General features: G+C 41.9%; 1 protein-coding gene across 3 annotated transcripts in view; it reads left to right on the forward strand.

Moving 5' to 3' along the window:
• LOC109628804 (roundabout homolog 1-like) overlaps positions 1 to 15,027 on the forward strand; it is a 91,029-nt gene extending 76,002 nt beyond the window's left edge. Inside the window, exons 11-31 of one of the 3 annotated variants that reach the window (XM_069510009.1) lie at positions 2,493 to 2,698; positions 2,809 to 2,890; positions 3,000 to 3,162; positions 3,258 to 3,424; positions 3,564 to 3,685; positions 4,980 to 5,214; positions 5,486 to 5,607; positions 5,749 to 5,920; positions 6,191 to 6,388; positions 7,113 to 7,139; positions 8,638 to 8,677; positions 8,881 to 9,035; positions 9,186 to 9,539; positions 9,626 to 9,745; positions 9,846 to 9,990; positions 11,029 to 11,181; positions 11,266 to 11,711; positions 12,220 to 12,360; positions 12,463 to 12,684; positions 12,795 to 12,940; positions 13,051 to 15,027. In XM_069510009.1, the coding sequence (XP_069366110.1) occupies positions 2,493 to 2,698; positions 2,809 to 2,890; positions 3,000 to 3,162; positions 3,258 to 3,424; positions 3,564 to 3,685; positions 4,980 to 5,214; positions 5,486 to 5,607; positions 5,749 to 5,920; positions 6,191 to 6,388; positions 7,113 to 7,139; positions 8,638 to 8,677; positions 8,881 to 9,035; positions 9,186 to 9,539; positions 9,626 to 9,745; positions 9,846 to 9,990; positions 11,029 to 11,181; positions 11,266 to 11,711; positions 12,220 to 12,360; positions 12,463 to 12,684; positions 12,795 to 12,940; positions 13,051 to 13,065 (3,431 nt within the window). In that variant the 3' untranslated portion in view covers positions 13,066 to 15,027. The remainder of the gene's footprint in view (positions 1 to 2,492; positions 2,699 to 2,808; positions 2,891 to 2,999; positions 3,163 to 3,257; positions 3,425 to 3,563; positions 3,686 to 4,979; positions 5,215 to 5,485; positions 5,608 to 5,748; positions 5,921 to 6,190; positions 6,389 to 7,112; positions 7,140 to 8,637; positions 8,678 to 8,880; positions 9,036 to 9,185; positions 9,540 to 9,625; positions 9,746 to 9,845; positions 9,991 to 11,028; positions 11,182 to 11,265; positions 11,712 to 12,219; positions 12,361 to 12,462; positions 12,685 to 12,794; positions 12,941 to 13,050) is intronic. The other 2 variants (XM_069510010.1, XM_069510011.1) reach the window with 2 other exon arrangements.
• The last annotated feature ends 4,062 nt before the right edge of the window (positions 15,028 to 19,089 follow it).

Raw genomic sequence — 19,089 nt, forward strand, 5'->3', positions numbered from 1 at the left:
TGGCTTGAATGTGGCTCAAGCTACCTACTGTTTCAAACTGCCTCGGAGCTTGCAGGGCCAGTGCTTACACAGAGTCATTTTTAAATCTATGCTGAAACTAAAGTCCTAAACCACCACATCCTCTCCAGCTCCTCAGCTGTCTCACACACTCACACTGTTTGAACTCCTGGCTGAGACAGAGACCATGGTTGTCTCACCAGCCACTGCTGCCGGCGGCTCAAACAGTTTGGGACAAGAGAAGCTTCTACTTGCATCATTTCTATCAAAAAAATGTATGTTCTGCTACTGGAGTCGTGTCCTATAGCTAGACAATGATGATGTCAGCCTTAGCAAGCTAATTGGTGTGTAGTAAGCTATGTTTTTATTTTTGGGGGGGTGCCTTAGCCCCAGCTTTTTTATTTTACAGGGGGGGCACAAAAGATTAGGGGTGAAGTTACACTGAAGTAATATACATAAAGAGGTCAAGGGGAAATAGTATAATTATCATTTGTAAGTCTAGTTTTAAATAATACTACATCGTCTCTGTCCTTTTTGGCCGCAGATATGTGTGAATTAAGACTGCAGGATTGACACATGGTTTTGATCATAGGTACCTTGGTACCTCATATACTGACGTGCGTCTGGGGGACTGTCAACTAAATCCTAGTTGGAGAAATAACTGTGTTAATTGTTTGAAAAAAGCAATTTAAATGTGCTCGCAGGCCCTCACCAGTAATTACAAACCATCGGGAAAGTCCACAGACGCCCAGTTAAATGACCTGTGTGATCAGGAATACATGTGTCTGGGTAATTTTGTACTACAGTATGTACATATATTAAATTAATGAAGATAATTGCCTCAGGGTTAAGCAGACATTTACTGCATCTCCACATTGAGTAGTTAGGTGCAGCCCTCTGAGTTATAATGGATAATCTGCTGCTCTTAGTTTACGCTCTGCAGCCACCTAGCAGGGAAATGAGAGGTATACGCTCTGTGTAAAAAACTCCAATATGGGTAATGGCAGTGGTAACAGATGGTGTTGTGTGTTTTATGCAGTTTTTTCATTGGTCTGTAGCGCTGCGCTCTTGTCTGAACCTGTCTCTCTCCGCCCAAATTCTCTCCATCCCACCACACACTCCTCTCTCTCATCCCCATTTGGAGTGGTGCATTTGTATGGAAATAACCAGTGTGCATCACTGCAGGCAGTTTTCAAAGTGTGTTTCCATCACCTTTTTTTGGGTTATATTCCTATTTATTTATTTATATAGCACCCTCTGCCCCCCATTCACAGGATTTTAAAATGTAAGAGAGAGATTGGGAGAGAGAGAGAGCTCCGTTATCTAAGTGGGAATGTTATTAGTTGGGCTTTGCCGTTGTGATTGGAGTTGGCTCCAGCAGCACCTACTGCCGAATGAACGATTAGTTGCTCTCCGCTGGAGGGGAAAAGTTGATTTCTTTTTTCCTCCACTGCCTGCACAACCAGCCAAAGCTATTGTTCTCTCTCTTTACCAATTTTCCTCTCAGTATCTTTCACATCTTATCGGCCTTTCTGGGTTTTTTTTTTGGTTTTTTTTGGCAGCATTACATTTTCATTTTCTCTACTTTCATCTTTCGTACTCTCTCTCTTCAGCTTTGATCTTTTGCGAATGTCAATTCCCACTATCCAATTTCATAATGTACTATTGACAGAATGCTTATTGCTCTTTTGGAATTTGGCCTGTATTCAGTAGCGATGGTACGGATACAACAAGGACAATGCAGGGAGAGAGAAAGGGGGCAAACCATCAGTGCAACACAGGTCACTGACCAGAATCAGACTGGAGATGTTGGAGTTAGATGATATGATGGTACCAGACACAGCTACTGTTTTGACAATTGACATAAGAATACTGCCCAGTAAAAGAAAATTACTTTCTTTTTGTACCAACAGGAAATTAAAGCATTTTATTACAGACATAAATCATGAAACTCCATATCATCTTTACAAGGCAGGCAAGGCACTTGAGTGTAACACTGGAGATTGAGAAAAGTTTTTTTATTCCATAAGCTTAACATATATGTTACTGTTTTACAATGACCAAAAATCTCAAACCTCAAATAGGAGCTTTTACTTCCCTAAACACAACCACAAAAAACATGAACATGTTTTAGTTAGAGTGTCTATTATAGGGAGAGAGAAATTTAGAAACGACACAGCTGGTGTTGTCTGCCAGATATTTGGCTTTTAATTAAAAAACAAAAAAGACAAATACAGGTTTGAAGTTTCCTCCAAAATGTTTTGTTTGTAGCAGATTGCACTGGACCACAGGATATTGCCACCATTGTTCAAATGGCATTTTAAATCTTTGTGAAACTGCAGGATGGTATTATTCATTAACCAATTAAAATGTTTTATTTTACTCTTGATGTTAAATGTTTTGGGCTTTTTGGTACAGTTTGCAATGTATTATATGCTACAGGGCAAGTGTAAACATCATGAGTGTTAAACACTGCTGCTTTTGTTTTTTAATAGCTGGGTCAGACCACCCTCCTCCTGTGATAAGGCAAGGACCCATCAACCAGACAGTTCCTGTGGACAGCTTGGTCATCCTCGGGTGCCAAACCGCTGGTCCACCTTCTCCTACAGTCCACTGGAAAAAGGATGGCAAGCTGCTGTCTCCAGTGGACTCTCGCATGTCCACAACAGACACAGGATCACTGGAGATTCGCTCTGCTAAGGTAGGGGATGAACTTAAAGTAGTTAAAGCAGTTAATATTTAACATTTACAGTGACTGTGCTGAGTTAATCCAAACCCCAAAATGTCTGCCCCTGGGGTATCTCTCCTCAGCTGGGAGATACAGGCTTCTACACTTGTGTGGCCTCTAGTCCAAATGGAGAGGCTTCCTGGACAGCATACATGCAAGTGGAAGGTGGGTTATTCATATGGGCACAAAGTCAGAAAAGTTGTTATTACAGTAAAATTGTACTGTAACAGTCATGGTTAATGTTTTCATGAACTTGTCTGGATCCCTGGGGCAGAGTTTGGAGTCCAGTCCACTCATCCCATAGACCCTAACCTGATCCCCAGCGCTCCATTTAAACCTGAGGTGACTGACATCAGCCGCACCGCCGTCACCCTGTTGTGGAAAACCAACCCCGGTGCCGGTGCAACACCTTCATCTTATCTAATCGAAGCATTCAGGTGAGACATGCATAACTGCATATAACAGGATATATAAAAGGGCTATTGTCTGGCTTCATTTTTTTCACTTTTTTATTCCCTCACCTCGCCTGCAGTGATATGTTAGGCAGCCGATGGGTGACCCTGGCCGAGCATGTGAAGACACAGTCCTTTGTTCTGAGGAACCTGAAGCCTGGAGCTGTCTACCTCTTCATGGTCAGAGCGGTGAATGCCTACGGTCTCAGTGACCCCAGTCCGATCTCAGACGCTGTCAGAACACAGGGTCAGTGTGGGCTCCTATTCAAAACTTCACATAGAACAGATGTCTGTAAAACTGCAAGCAACTTTCATGTTTGCTTGGAATGAGTTCACTTTAGTTCATCGTTGCTATTTCATGTCTTTCCTTTCTTTGTTACCAATAGACAGCGCTTCCACCATGCAGGGGGTGGATCATCGTCACATCCAGAGGGAGCTGGGAGATGTAGTCATCCACCTGCACACGCCCACCGTCCTGTCATCTTCTGCTGTCCGGCTGCAGTGGATGGTGAGGGGACCATACCATGTCAACATGAATCACTTCTGTGCTACATACTGTCTATGCAAAGTTAGGGCAAATATGGGAAAAGGTCAAATGTACAATTTTACCAGCAAATGTAAACACATACTGCACATTAAAATAGGATTTTAAAGGCTTGGGGTCAGATGTTAAAATAACCTACACAGAGTTTTTACCAGGGGTTTTAGAGCATATTTATTCTCTCTGACATGTTTTCATATAGTCTGCCAAGCAACATGAAGAGGTGAGCACTCAATGATGATTGAGCAAATACACTTTGAACAGAGATTCAGTGAAAGCATTTATTAGCAGTGAATAAATCCACTCTACAGTGGTGAGTTTATCTTATGTTCATTAAATTGAACTTACAATTTAATAAACATGTATTTCCAGTGTGTGGGTGTGTATGGGTTCCAATAAATCTGTTTAGACATTATGGGGACTTGTCCTCATGGGAATAAAAAGCAAGTCCCCATAATGAAAATCATTTAATTTTAAGGTGAATACAAGTGTTAAAGTTTAGGATAAAGTTGGTGTAGCTGAAGGGTTCCGTTTAGGCAAGTAGTAACTATGGTCAGGGTTACAGGGTTACAGGGTTAGAGTTAGGGGTTAGGGTTAGTCTCCAGTAACTCATTGTAATGTCCTCTGAGGTCATGAAGACATAACTGTGTGCACATGTCCTTACTTTTTCTATGGGCTGTTTGAGAGTTAAGATTTGTTTTTAGGGTTAGGGTTAGAATTAGGTTTAGGTTAGGCATTTTGTTGTGATGGTTAAGGTTAGGGTAAGGGACTAGGGAATGTATTATGCCAATGAGTGTCCTCACTAAGATAGAAGTACAAACGTGTGCCTGTGTGTGTGTGTGCGTGCATGCGTATGCGTGCCACCCCCACAGGCACCCTTTGTCATAATTGGTGTGGTTTAACTGGAAAGTGTTTAATTCTCTCCTGGCTTGATTTAAACTAGAGCTTCCTTAGAGGAAACTATTAATGACCTGATATTGTGGTTTACAAAGAAAATTCACAGATATGGGAAAAATGCTAATCTGTATTAGCCCTAAAGGCAAAGTAAATTAACTGAGTTTTAACAGATCCTTCCTGCAGAATGTTCACAATATGACGCTCAAACCTCCCAGATGTGTGTTAGCTTAACTCACATGCAGATGTTACTGTGAACATCAAACTTAATAATAACCACAATGGAATCACTGTATCTCTTGAGAAAAAGCAGCTCTCGCTGTTACATATTTTGACATTCATGTTTTACTTCTGCATGTCAATTCAGGTCGAGCAGCAGTCCCCGTACACCCAGGGCTACAAGGTGCTGTACAGGGCGTCTGCTGAGCACGGTCAGCCTGAGGGGCAGTGGAGTTTCCTGGAGGTACGTGCCCCACGAGAGGACGGTGTGGTGATCAGTCAGCTGAAGCGAGGATCCATCTACGAGTTCAAAGTGCGTCCGTTTTTTGACGAGTTCCAGGGAGCTGACAGTGAGGTCAAGGTGGTTAGGACATTGGAAGAAGGTCAGTCAGTTCAACAGTATTTCACATTTTTGTTGTATAAATAGCTGATAATAGTTGAATTATACTGGTGCAATTCTTTAGATATCTTTCAATGTATATCTGGATAACAATGCAGACATGTATATATATATATATTTATATATATATATATATATATATATCTTTTAGTTGTATGCAAATCTGTCAGAGATGCTGTCCCATCTCTGGGATGCAGACAGGATCAGATGAGTGTTTATGACTGTATAGTTAACAGTATGTTTCATTGCTTCAGCTCCTAGTAGAGCACCCCAGGGTGTCACAGTGACAAAGAGTGACACCAATGGAACTGCCATCCTCATCACTTGGAAGCCGCCTCCACACCCAGAGGAGGCAGGAGTCATTCAGGAGTACAAGGTGAGAAAAGAAGCCCCCCGCCACCCTCTCCTGGGCTAATGCCTAAGAATCTCCAGTTAAAATGTAAATTGCATTTTTGTGAGGCTGTTGATGCCTCTTGTGTTGTCCCTCAGGCGATCACTGTTATACTGTCTTCAACAGATCTGGTGCCTGGGTAATGAGAGTCGCTACCATGTGAACCAGTCGGTCGACGGCTCCATCTTCTCCGTGCTCATTTCCAGTCTGGCACCGGGAATTCGCTACAGTGTCGAGGTTGCAGCCAGCAACGGTGCAGGGCCTGGGGTCAAAAGCGATGTCACTTTCTTTCAATTAGGTAAGAATACTCCAAAAAAGTATACTTCAATAACTTAGCTTTGATAAACTGGGAAGTGTGTCAGTGAGAGTAGCCTTATAGTATTTCATAGCATAGAGTTCACAGAATTTTGAATAAAGCATCATGTTGTGCTAACTTTGAACAAAGCCTTTGTATCTTTGCTGCCCCATTAACATTTTTGAACATTTTAAAATCTCCACTTGTGCTTCTTCTTCATTTCTGTTTTTGTTTTCATGAGGTCTGTGTTTCTTCTATTTTTGCTCTGGTCAGACTCTGCAGGCCAGATGATGGATATCAATGTGGAAAGAGACACATTTTCCCAGATCTCAGATGTGGTGAGGCAGCCAGCGTTTATTGCTGGCATTGGCGCCACCTGCTGGTTGGTCCTCATGATCTTCAGCGTCTGGCTCTACCGGCATAGAAAGAAGAGAAGTGGCCTGAGCAGCACATACACCGGCATCCGCAAGGGTGTGTGTTCCTCTGTTATATGTTAGAGTGTTTTGACAGATAAATGTTCAGACACACACATTTTCAACCTATACATATATAGGCCAAATGCTTCTCTGGGTATGTTTGAAGGTGTCTGATGAAAAGATCAAGCCATGACATGTCACTACTGAACACCTGTCGTCATCTCTGTGATATTAACCAATATTCTCAGATGCAAATAAGCAGATCACATCAAATGTTGAAAAATACTCTCGCTCTAATCTTCCCTTGATGCAAAGACTTCTGGAGCAAATTTGCATTCGCGATTATGCAGACATTGAAAGGCTGACCTTTAGTGGCTCATTTGTAAAGTGTCATTCCCCCAACATGGCGCGGATCTTGAAGGCACAGTCCTGTCAACCTGCCATTACTATGTCTGCTACAATATCACTATCATTATTTTCTCCTCCTCTCCTCTCCCTTTGGTTGCCTGTCACCCCCATTAACCTTCATCTGGACACATGTGTCAGAGACTGAGTCAGAGGCAAGGCAGATGACATGTTGTTATTTAAATGTTTTCACACTTCAGATCTCTATATGAAAAAGATGTGCATCACACTTCAGATCTCTATATGAAAAAGATGTGCATCACACTTTAGAGGTTATATGCATAGGCACAAAAAAAAAAAAACTCATACTCTGAAGCACTGAAGTACTCTGAACTGGTGTCACCCTGTTTTCTCTCTTTTTTCTTTCCCTACAGTCCCATCATTCACCTTTACACCTACAGGTATGTACAGCATCTTTTCAGTTACTTTAATATGGACAAGCATCCTAAGCAGTGGTGGCTGGTGATAAAATGTATTTGGGGGGGACAAACAAACTGAAGCCAGACTCAACAAAAACAACACAACACACAATATGCCAATCCTGTGGCCTTCACCAGGCTGCTGAGCAATGCTAAGCCTGCTGTCACTGTGTTGTCTAAATAACTGTGGTAACTTTCATGCCGTTTGTATTATTCAGAGATGTTTTAGGTCTTGCACCCCCGTCATTATCTCAGTAGCTCTGTGCTGACACTTTGAAACAGGGGAAGCAATAAACTGAATCACTTAACTCTATTTCTCATAACAAGAGCGAGAGAAGCCCCTGGGTGTAGTCTTATCCTCGGGTCGGCCCGGACCAATCTCCCTTTTTTTCTTCAAGTGAACGCCTTGTGAAAGAGAAATTGCCGGATTTGCTGCAGTACCACTTGAAGTCATCATATCTTTGCCGGTCAGCTCGCAGCCAAAGTAATTCAGTGAGAGCGGATATACCACTCACATTAGATTAAAAACTACCTAGATCAATACAGATTCGCTGTAAATAAAAGTGGGAGTGTCCGCAGAACAAAGAGCTGTGTCCCATGGAAAATCTGCAACAAACAATTAAAGGGCAGCCTCAGGACTTTTTAAAAAACTTTTTTGGCCAGTGCCCCAGACAAGGCATTATAAGTATTTAAACAGAAATACACCAAATACAATTTGAAAACATTCTCACAGGTGCTTATGGTTTACCAGGTGCAATGTGCGAGTAAACTAGTATTATCTAATTAAATCAGGTTTAGCATGTTTATATTGTGTTTTCTCAAGATGTTGGAAATGGGTGAAAACAAAACCTCCTCCTAGAGATAAAAATGGGAAGAACAGTCGATTGTGCCAAAATGGTCCAATTACGTAAATATCTCACAATTATCTCTCATACAATAGATAGAATATGGCAAAGAAACACAAGCTGACTGAATTAAAACATCAACTAGAATATTAGCTACAATGGAAGTGATTAGAAAGAAGAAATTCAAGTAGGAACTTTACCTGAACATGAACATATATATTTGTTGCAATGAAGTGTGGAGTTGGTTGATATAAAAACACCTGCTCACTAGGTTGGGTTCATTTGATTTAATAGGCAAAAAGTCGAGTGCATTCTATGGGAGGAATTCTTATTTGTTTCATGTTTCACTTGTGGCGGATGAGAAACTTTTTCAATTGGTGGGTTTTCTTTTAAATCAGTGTCGGTGTTGTGCTGAGAGAGTAAAGGCGCAGGCAATTATTTGTGTTGTCTTCATATAAATTAAATCAGACAGTCGCACTCTGTGCCCTATGGAAGAAAATATGTATTGAAGTGTAAACTTTAGACTTCAGACCTTTGCTTAGACTCTCTTTCATGTGTTCCTCTACCTTTGGCACTTCTTCTTTTTGACAGCTCATCAAGGTGTAATGTTTTTTTCCTCCTGTTTCTCTTTGCAGTTGCGTATCAAAGAGGAGAATCTGTGTGCAGTGCTGGCAGGTGAGTGATATTTTTGTCCCTTTGAGTTATATAAAGACAAAGAAAAAGAGGAAATGCACTGATGCTGTGGGAACACTAGGGGGAGGTGTCTGCCTGCTGTAAACTGATGACCTGAATGCTGCCACCCCACACTCTTCTCATGTGTGATTTATGAGGCAGGCAGCAGGTTTTGATTGACAGCACTGTGCTCTTCGTCGTTGCAGACCTGGCCTCCTCAGCATGGGAGAGCCTCTCAACCAGCTGTGGCTGCCAGACAATTGGCCAAACGCATGTGCCAATCACAAGGACTGCAGCATCAACTGCTGCAATAATGGCAACGGCACCAGTGACAGCAACATGACAACATACAGCCGACCAGGTCAGTGCAAGACTGAGTTCACATCTCAGATCATTATAGATTGCATCAGCGGACATATTGTGTGTGTGTCTGATAAAAATCAAACATCTCCCAGAAAAGGTCTCTGACTTCATGTGTCCACGTGCTGCTTTGTTTCACCCCCCTCTGCAGCTGACTGCATCGCCAACTACGGAAACCATCCAGAAAATAAACCGCTTGCTTCTGACACGGCCATTTACAGTGACGTGAACCTCTCCAACAAGCTCAATGAGATTAAAACCTTCAACAACTCCAACTTGAGTTACCCGAGTCCAGGAGGGGATTCAGCCACATATGAGCCCATCCCATATGCCACCACGCAGCTCATTCAAGCCAGCATCAAGAATAAAGCCTCGTCTGGTGGTGCTATTGCAGAGCCTATGGACATGGCCTGCTGGAAACAGCCCCCCAACCCTCCTCCAATACCGAAAGAGATGGTGGTACAGATGCAGTACAACATAATTGAGCAAAACTTTCTGAATAAAGGTAAAGTATGGATCAAATCGATTTGTTTAATATATATTTTTAGGAGAAAAAGACGTTTTTGAATTTGCTTTCTACTCCGTCTTCAGATCACCTGCAAGGAAACGAAGGAATGATCCACCCAAAAACCATCGCCTACAGCCAGAGCCGTGATCACAGCACAGGAGGCTCGCACCACAGCTCAGAAAGGGGCAGCAACAGCACCTCAGGTGAGGCCAGCAGCTATACTCTGATGGTGAATGTTGATGAGGCGAGCTGCAAGTCTGTGCCCACCTCAGCCATTTTCTTTCCTTTCTGTCTCTTTCTCAGGGAGTCAGAATCAAAAGAAAGGGACCCGGGCACCAAAGATCCCAAAACATAATGTGGTGAGCTGGGGAGAAGCCCTGTCTCCTCCTCCCCCTCCTCATGTTAATGCTTGGGACTGTGACGAGTACAGCCTGCCCATGGAGAGGAGGTAAGGAGAGGAATAAAAGACACACACACACAAGTGCAGGCAAGTGCTACATCCACACTACTAGATTTTAGTTTGAAAATGCATCAACTCTGCGACAGATCTGCCTGTTGTCGACACCACTCCAGAGTTTTAGAGCCGCTAAAACGGAGAAGTTTGGAACCGCTGCTGACCGTGCACATCGGTCATGATGTAGCCATTGCTGATTCATCTGGCTCCTCACATGCTCCCCTTCCAGAAGAAAAGAACAGGCATTAGCCTCGGCAACCAGTGTAGAACTTTATGTGAATCATCACAGCTGTTGCGCAGTTAAACTCCATTTCAATGATACAACTGCTTGCACATGTAGGAGACGAGCTATTATTTGAGCAATCTGCTACAATTACCGTGTCCAGTGGGAAGGTCATGCCTTCCTTTACGTGAGTGTTCACACGATTCAGGCGTGTTATATGGACAGGGATTAAAAATGATATAGAGCCAAAACACTTGTGTGGTCAGAGATGTTTTAGTTTGAAAACAGCATTTTCAAATTATTCTTACTAGTATGGATGTAGTCGTGCAGCTCCTGTAGTCGTAAGCCTGATATAAAATTCGAATTATTGCTGAATGTGTCATGTATAAACTACAATTTCTTTTGCTCATCAGCAGGCTGCAGCCCAGCAGAGTTAAATGACTGGGGGAAAAATACATCAATAAAGTTATCAGACTCACACATGCTTAATTGGATGTGCGCTGTGAACACTGTCTGTCAAAACACGTTGTTTAACGCTTTTTACCAAACTAATTATACAATATTTGTCACTAAAAGTGCTAAATGAAATGCAAAGCAAAGAGAGACACACTGTCACTTTGATTTCAGCAATACAAAAGCAGATGGAGCAGAAAACTTATTGAACACCTTTGTACATTTCTCGATAATGGAAGTTTGTGTTTTGATGCAGGACCAAGGCATTTACATTCATTTCTAATGGGCTGTGACTAATGCACACGCCCCTAGTTCCTTTAGCCAGTCCGTCATGTCAGTTGTCTTTTTCTTGTAAGTTTTGTCACAGAGGAGAGAATAGAAAGCTGTCCTACTCCACCAGTTAGAGGGGCGGTGTTATGTCCTGCTGAAGTGTCCTATAGTCACCCACCTTCCACATCACTGCAGGGAGACCTGAGCACTGACCTGCACGATGGAAACAAACACCTGAGGTAACCAGATTCAATATTCCTGACCCTGCATTCAACAATTGTTGTGGCAAGACTGCAGAGATTTTTTTTTAATCCACTTTCCAGCCAACACACCAGCAGCCACCCTTGCCCTGTCTCCCCAACCCACACCTACAGCTCCATACCCCTATGTGTGGACACTGATGAACAGGAAGAGGAAGATGAGGAGGCAGAGGAAGAGGCAGACGCGGAGCTCGCTGACAGTCGGTACAGCCAGCACCACAACGGGCAGAGGCACAAGCACCAGCTGCACCACCCCTCTCCACACAAGCTGCTCTTCCACGGGCTGGACCAGACCCCAGCCTCCAGCACCGGGGATCTGGACAAATCAGTCACGGGGTCCATGGTGAACAGCTGGGGCTCAGCATCTGAGGACAACATCTCATCAGGCAGGTCCAGTGTTGTCAGCACTTCAGAAGGATCCTTCTTCACAGACGGTGACTTCAACCAGGCTGTAGCCTCTTCACGGGATATCGTAGGCCTGCGCATGTGTAGATACCCAGAGGAGTCAGGTAAAAAAAAGGCTTTTGCCTACTCTGTGTATTCTTTGACCACATGCTTTTTCCTTTTTTTACACGTAAACTTCCAAGGTTCTTCTTGTATTAAATTTTTTAAATACATAGACAACATGTCTTTCCCTCTATCCCATTATCCACTGCACATGACCAGAGTCTCAAGACAGGAAGACATGTTCATTTATTTTGGGGGCGTAGTTTTGATATGAGGACTGATAAGAGGGGCTGAGATGTATACTTATTGTCAACCACATGTTTGGAAAACAAGGGTTTTCAATCAGTTACCGTGGTGTTTTCAGATTATTTAACTAAATTAAAATTCAAAATTCAAAATATTCATGATAAAATATGCAACAGTCAGATTGCGTTACTTAGTTTGCTTTGGTTCGTAAAAACAAAAGTAAGGACACTTGATTGCTGAAAATATCAAATTATACTTTACTGATATTTGTAGCATTTATTCAATCCAAATCCTAAAATTGTGCTAAATCTGTGATGACTTTAGGTCGGCGGCACCAGCGTCCCAGCAGCCCCCTGTCCACAGACAGCAACATGAGTCCCGCAATAACACATAAAAGGCCCAGGAGGCATAAACAGAACCAGTGTGGTCAACAGGGCTACGAACCCAAAGACGTCTTCAATGATGGTAAACATTAAACCCAGACACAGATTACAGAAATTACTGCTCTGTATCTATTGATGACGCTTACAGTACATTTGGCTCTCTATGCTCTGCTGTTGTCCCCAGACTCTTGCATGCCTCTGAGTTTCTCCAGCCAAATGTCCCATGGCGACTATAAAGTGAGGGGGGCCACGCTGCCTCGGATGGGCTCTGGGGATGCCCGGGGTCGGCGAGGCAGCACAGGGACTCACAGGGTGAGGGACGGTACGGTTGAGCCGAGAGATAACCAGGACAAGCACAAGACTCCTGTGGGAGGAAAAGGAAGTAGCAGAAGCCGACAGCACTCAGGTACCGGGAGTGGATTTTAACACCTTCTATGCAAACTGTGAATTTTTTTTTTTAATAAATGATGAAGCGTCTAGCCAATTCAAATGTTTTATTTCTTGCCTCTCCCTCAGAATTCGGGGACATCCTTCTATACAGTCGCCCCTCTTTCCCATCAGGCCAAGCTCAGAGGGAGCCTGATGATCCCAATTCATCCACCTTTATGTCGTGTGGAGACTCAAGGACCAAACAGGGAGGACAGGTGGGACAGGATCAAGAGGTGAATCAATCAATCAAATCACATTTTATTGTGTAATATGGTTGTTTTTGTGTCTGTGTGTTTCCTCGATTACATATGTTAAATTGCCCGACCCTGTCATTTTTCCACAGTTCCTGAAAAGCTAAGAAGCAACGCGAGCACAGAAGAAATATCCTCCAGCTGCTTCATACGAAGGACTCTGCACAACACATGCTATCATTTTCTAATTAAAATTTCTCATTAGATGTTGGAAAAAAAAAAAGAAAAAAAAGGTGCTCTCATGTTTAAGTCTGTGTGGACTTCAATTCGATGCACTGTTTGTTGTTTTGCTCTTTTTGGGTGACCAGCTTCCAGGAGCGTGGAGCACTGGCTGCTCAGTTAAAGTAAAGATGAATGCACATTCGATGGCTGTTGTGAGTGTCTACAAAACTATCGTCCATGGCGACTGCTTGACGCGGTCCACATGATCTTTGCTCGTCCGTTACTTATTTTACTGTAGTTGATATTCAGTCATTACCAGCCATCTTGTAAACTGTTGAAATTGTTTACTGCCACAGAAGTGCTTCAAAATTCAGATTTTATAGAGCGGTGTTAATGTTTTCTAAGTGATGTACATCTTGTCTTTGTATTATTTGTTCTACTTTGGTTATAAAAGCACAATCACTTGATTTTTATTGTAAGTCATTATTATAACAAATTTCCGTCTGGAGGAAATCAGTTTTCAGAGTCTGTGTTAGTCTTTTCATTGGGTGAGTTTCAGCTCGGGAAATTGTCGATTGTGGTTGTGCATACGGTTGTGTTCATTTGAGCTGCTTTCATTCAGATTTGAACTGTCTGTTGTTTGTATTGAGAGATTTGCATGCAGATTCACCTGTTGGAGGTTTTACTCAACACCTCGGCTTCTTTGTTCCACCCTCCTCGGGAGAGTGGAAAAAATTCTGATCATGGACTGGTTCCATTTATCATTTGTCTCCACCGATCATCTAAACCTGTGTTCCCACCTCTGGCCATAACTTCTGGAACAGGGCTGGACAATGCACCGTATTTATTGAATTACTCAGCATGTATTCTTTACAGGCTTAAATTCACTCAAAGCAGTTTTCAGTAATACAATTGCCTGGATCCCATTTGATATAAGTGAGAACAGCCACAGCAGCGGTTCAGCTGGTCTGTCTACAGTCCGGTGCAGAGGTGTAAATCCTTGAGCTGGAAAAATTTAAGCCAATTCTAGACAGTGTATATTAATCAGGCACTTATTTAAATATATACATAGATATATCTCTATATTATTGTCTATTTATCTTTGGAAAGTTAAATGTACATTGTGCTGTAGATGTTGGTCATATTGTCCAGCCCCGTTCTGTAAGTTATACAGTATATGGAAAAATTATGTCACTTTAACTTCTCTGTTTAAATAAATATTGCTGTTCCTTAATCACAAACAATTAATGGTTCATCTCTCTTCTGTCACCTATAACCTTCATGTCCTCTTTACATCAAACATACACGACTTACCACAGAGAACTAGACACAGTGAAAACCACTAGCGACCACGACCCTGAAAACTGAAAATGACTCTTCCTTATTTCACTGAATGTATGATGAATGTATGATAAATATGAAACACTCATGTAAAACCCATCTTTAGTGTGAGACCTTGGAAACAATTGCTGCACACAAAGCACCAAAAATTATATCATAACCCCTTTGTGTAAAATATTCACTGTTTTCATTATTAAGTTTATGCTTAAGAAGTTTGAATGAATAGATTTGGTTTATAAAATGTGAAAGTAATTATAAACAAAGAACAAATGTGAAAAACACTGTATTATAAGTGACATCAAGAGGATTCTTGGAAGTAAACTACAGTGGTTTTGAGCATAAAGAGCAAAAGGAATTTAAACCTTAACATTCTTGTGAATGTTATGGATCTAAATTGAAAAAGTTGTAATCTTTGCCCCATTATTTATAATTAAAACACCTTCCAAGATATTTGTTCATTCATGTTTTTAGGTCAGTTCCTGATTTCCAGCTGTCACCAGGTTTTTTGCTTCGTCACATCGTCCCATGGGTAAACCCATCCACTTGTGTGACTGGGAGGTGGATGAGGAAAAGTGGAGATGAGGAAGCTGTGAGGATGTGATGAGACGTGCTGTTTAATTAACCTCATTTAGGAACCTTCATCAACAGAGCACCTGTGTGCTGTTGAAAAGAAGAAAGTCTTTTACAGATGTCTTTCATCGTGTGTGTATGTGTGTCAAAGTGACTCCCAAGACTCACACAGTAAGCGAGGCATCATCAACAAATGACTGTATAATTATACAGAACTCATTGTGATTTATTAACAAGATAGAGCCTGAATAAACTCTAATAAGCAGTGATAATCGAGGTGAGACATCCTGTGACCTCTGTGATCTTTAATTTGAGATTGTTTTACCTCTAACATCACCCACATGTGACTGTGACTAACTATGAGAACAAAACAGCTATGTTACTATTACACTACTGGAACACTGAGATCTTGCAGGTTGCATGATTCCTGAAAAATCTGCTTTGGAAAATATTACTTTGTTCTTCTTCCGAGATCTTAGAATTAGAGTGAAACTGACTGAATCATAAGGGTCTAACTCTAACCCTTCCCTGGAACCCTCTTATCCCACCCCTTTAACTCTAAAGGTGTTTAGTTTGTTCAGTCTGGACTAATGTAAAAAACATGGTGGCCTCCGTAGAGAGGGTCCCCTCGATGTAAATATAAAGTATTTAAATATAAAGAGCCTTTTCAAGGGTAAAGAAAAATACAATTCATACAATTTAGATGAAACGAACTAGTGAAAACATCATAAGGATTATTCTACATTCAATTTCTGCCAATCGATCCCTTTCACCTAAATCTTACACACTGGACCTTTAATATCTGCTGATAATGTAAATGGGCAACTTTTGACAAGTTTTCATCATCAACAAATCTTTGATAAACGAATTCATGAGAATGAAAGAGATCAATTATTGATGGTTTACCTTGTAAATCTGTCAGTGTATTAAATTAAATCTGTAAATACAATCTCCAGATTTATCGCTTGTTTCTGCAGCTGCACTGACCAGTACAGGACTCGGAGCCACAGCCATAATCATAATAATTAAAGTCTTTTAGAGCCCCACTCAACCTAGACAACAATTAAACTCCCTGCTTGGCTGTTTTCCAACTCTATTACTTTTGCCTTTCAGGAAGACATACTGCCAAGAATAAGAGGATCAAAGGTATCAAGGATAGCCTCTTCACCTTGTGGGAGAGCACTTCTCAGTGAAGTGCCAGTTTGGCCCTCGTGCGTACAATACTTTTACATGAGCAGAATGAAGAGGACATGGAAAACGTTGTGGGGAAAGAACATTATGAAGAAATATGATGTAGGACTCTAAGCAATTTCCGAGCCACTCTCATCATCTAAATTGGTCTCATTTATTTTACTGTTTAACTTAGGCTCCTTTCATACCTTGTTTGGTCCAGACCTTCTGACTTTTCAGTTTAATCTGAAACAAAGGTGTGAGTCCAAACCAAGGGACAGAAATTTTGTCCAGTCATAAGAAGTGGTCTCGGTCCAGATCAAACTAAACAAGGCTTGGAGGATTAACCTCCAAAAAGCTCATTTGGCCCAACAAATTGTGCATCATCTCAAATTCATTGGAACTTCAAGGTTCAGTGTGTAAGATTTAAGTGAAAGGGATTGTGGCACCGGGGTCTCGCCACAGCAACCAGAGACGAAACCATTCAAGTTTCATCATCTTTTGTACTCAAACTGAACAAACATTTAACCAACTCAAGTCAAAGCGTCCAGCAGTTTATGCTGTCATGGCAGCTTTGCAGCTCAGCCTAGCTTCTCATGAGTCTCATGAGTCTTTTGTCTCTCTTTCCCTCTCTGTGTGTTCCTCCTTGTGTGTCTCTTCATCTGTCTCTGGCAGTTCTGCTGCTGCCTTTTAAACCTGAGGATCAATCAGCTAACAGCCCTCAGCTGCACTGATTGATCCTCTGGTACAGGTGGAGGTGCTCTCCGAACCGCCCTCCGTGCCCCCATCAACGAACTCAGGCAAGGCAGCCATCCGTTCAGCTGCAACATGCAACTTCACCACTCGATGTCACTATACACTATGAACCTTTCATTTTTCGAAAAAGCAACAGTCTCAGGGTTAAGTACTGCACCTCAGTTCAAATGGGAGGACTAGCTCCCATATTGACAATATGGGGACGTCAGACACGCCCATCTGCAAACCAACCATATCGGTTGACACAGCCCACGTAGGTGATGACGACAGTGTAATGTTGTAGTGTTTTACTGAGTTGTGTAACTCTAAAAAAAGATAATTTAGTTTTGACATTGATTACACACCATCCACATGAGAGACGGAAGCGCTTATCACTCGGACAAGCGACATAATAACATATAACGTGTACAATGTTCTCTGTGAGGAGAATCAAATGTACTTTTCTCATGTAATTGTCGTATTTATGAGATGTGCCTATTCCAGTGAAGCAGGTAAGAACATAACAGCTACTTTCAATAAAGCCTGTGGGACCATGTGATGTGTGTCCCACTTGTGGATGACCTCTTTTCACAGTTACACAGCTGTCAACAGCTTTGAATCGGTCATCTACTGTTTTTTTTTTTCATGCAATTAACACTTCAAGCTCGACTGATGTGACTGGTGTGGCTAAATGGTGGGAAGGTGAATATTTTTGTGGAAGCTGTGGAAGGATACGTCCACTCTGATCAACATCACTGACCCATGATTGCTGTGTAATCAAATCAATATTTTTCTATAACTAAAAACATCAACCTCTTCATTATTGCCTCCGAGGATTGTATAGAACATGTAGAAAAACTGGAACATGCATGGTCATTAATGAATGGAAACTTATTAAATGATTTTTATATGTTTACAGAGTCATTCATGTGACTGCACTCTTCATGAATTATTCCAAGAAGTACACTAATAGAATTCTGAAAGGGGTTCAGTTGTGTGTTATTTCTTTTTGTAGAAAACCATTCCTCACTGCTGTGAATGGCTGCCGTCATCCACATCTATTTCTTTTTTTCCTTCCCTTTTCAAGGACAACTGTCTACTGTAGGTTATTCACAAGTGTTTGCCCTGGTTTCTAAGATACTGTGCGAGCATGTGTGTGCATGCACATGTTTGAGTGTCTGTTTGTGTGTGTGAGAGCTGCCAAGTTTCATTTTCAATTTTGCTGTGTTTATCCAGCAGATTCTCTGCAATCTGTTGACAAAGAGCCGGCCATGACAGCTAGGGCAAATGCGACGGGATTTCAGAGAGGCTGACAGAAAAGGCGAAACTGACGGCTGTCAACTCTGAAAAACTCTTTATGAGGGGGCAGATCTGTGGAGACATTTTTCTCCAATGATCAAACACCAAATGTTGAATCTTAAGATAATCCAAAGAAAAATTATCCTGCATCCGCTGCAGGAAGAAAAACTTGCATGCTGTGGCCTTTTGAAGACGCACACAGGCAACAGGATTTTCAACTTGAGGTTTTATTGAGGGCGTGCAGGAGGCAGTGTTGCTGGAACGGAGTCTGGAGGTGATGAAGACATTGATTAGCTTCGCGGCAGTGAATTACACAGGTGGTGTCAGAGATAGGCAGCATTTCTCAGCAGCGTTTTTTCTGTGTCATTGACATACTTGGAGGCAAGAGGGCGCTGCGGTTGAGGGTTGGGGGAAGAGGTGACACTAGTGTTGATGAGAAGTTATGAGTGGAGAGGGAGGGTGCAGTAAATGGGGTGCAAATTTACGATTTTAAATTTATCACTGTTGTGTTTGAGGAAGATTACTTTCTCTTAATGCAAGACATTGGCGAGGAAGGTGGATGAATGTGGTGCTGAGACGCTGCAGCAATGATAAATCCTTTTTTAATCTTTTCATTGAGATATATCACTTTATGCCACAATAAAAGTTGAATGAGGAACCAGGGGAGGAGGCGTCTTATGATGCTGAGAGAGGACTCAGTCTGTGGTAGATGGGGGGGGCGCTAAAAAGAGGATGACGCCATGGCTTTGTCTGACAGAGAGGGGACCATTCAGAGCTGTCAGCCAAGTTAGAGTTTCAAACACAATGAAAACAAAACACAGAAAAAAAGTTTTTAAGATTTGTCAAAAGTAAAT

This window comes from Paralichthys olivaceus, chromosome 15 (assembly GCF_024713975.1).
Source record: "Paralichthys olivaceus isolate ysfri-2021 chromosome 15, ASM2471397v2, whole genome shotgun sequence".
NCBI classification, from domain to species: Eukaryota; Metazoa; Chordata; class Actinopteri; order Pleuronectiformes; family Paralichthyidae; genus Paralichthys; species Paralichthys olivaceus.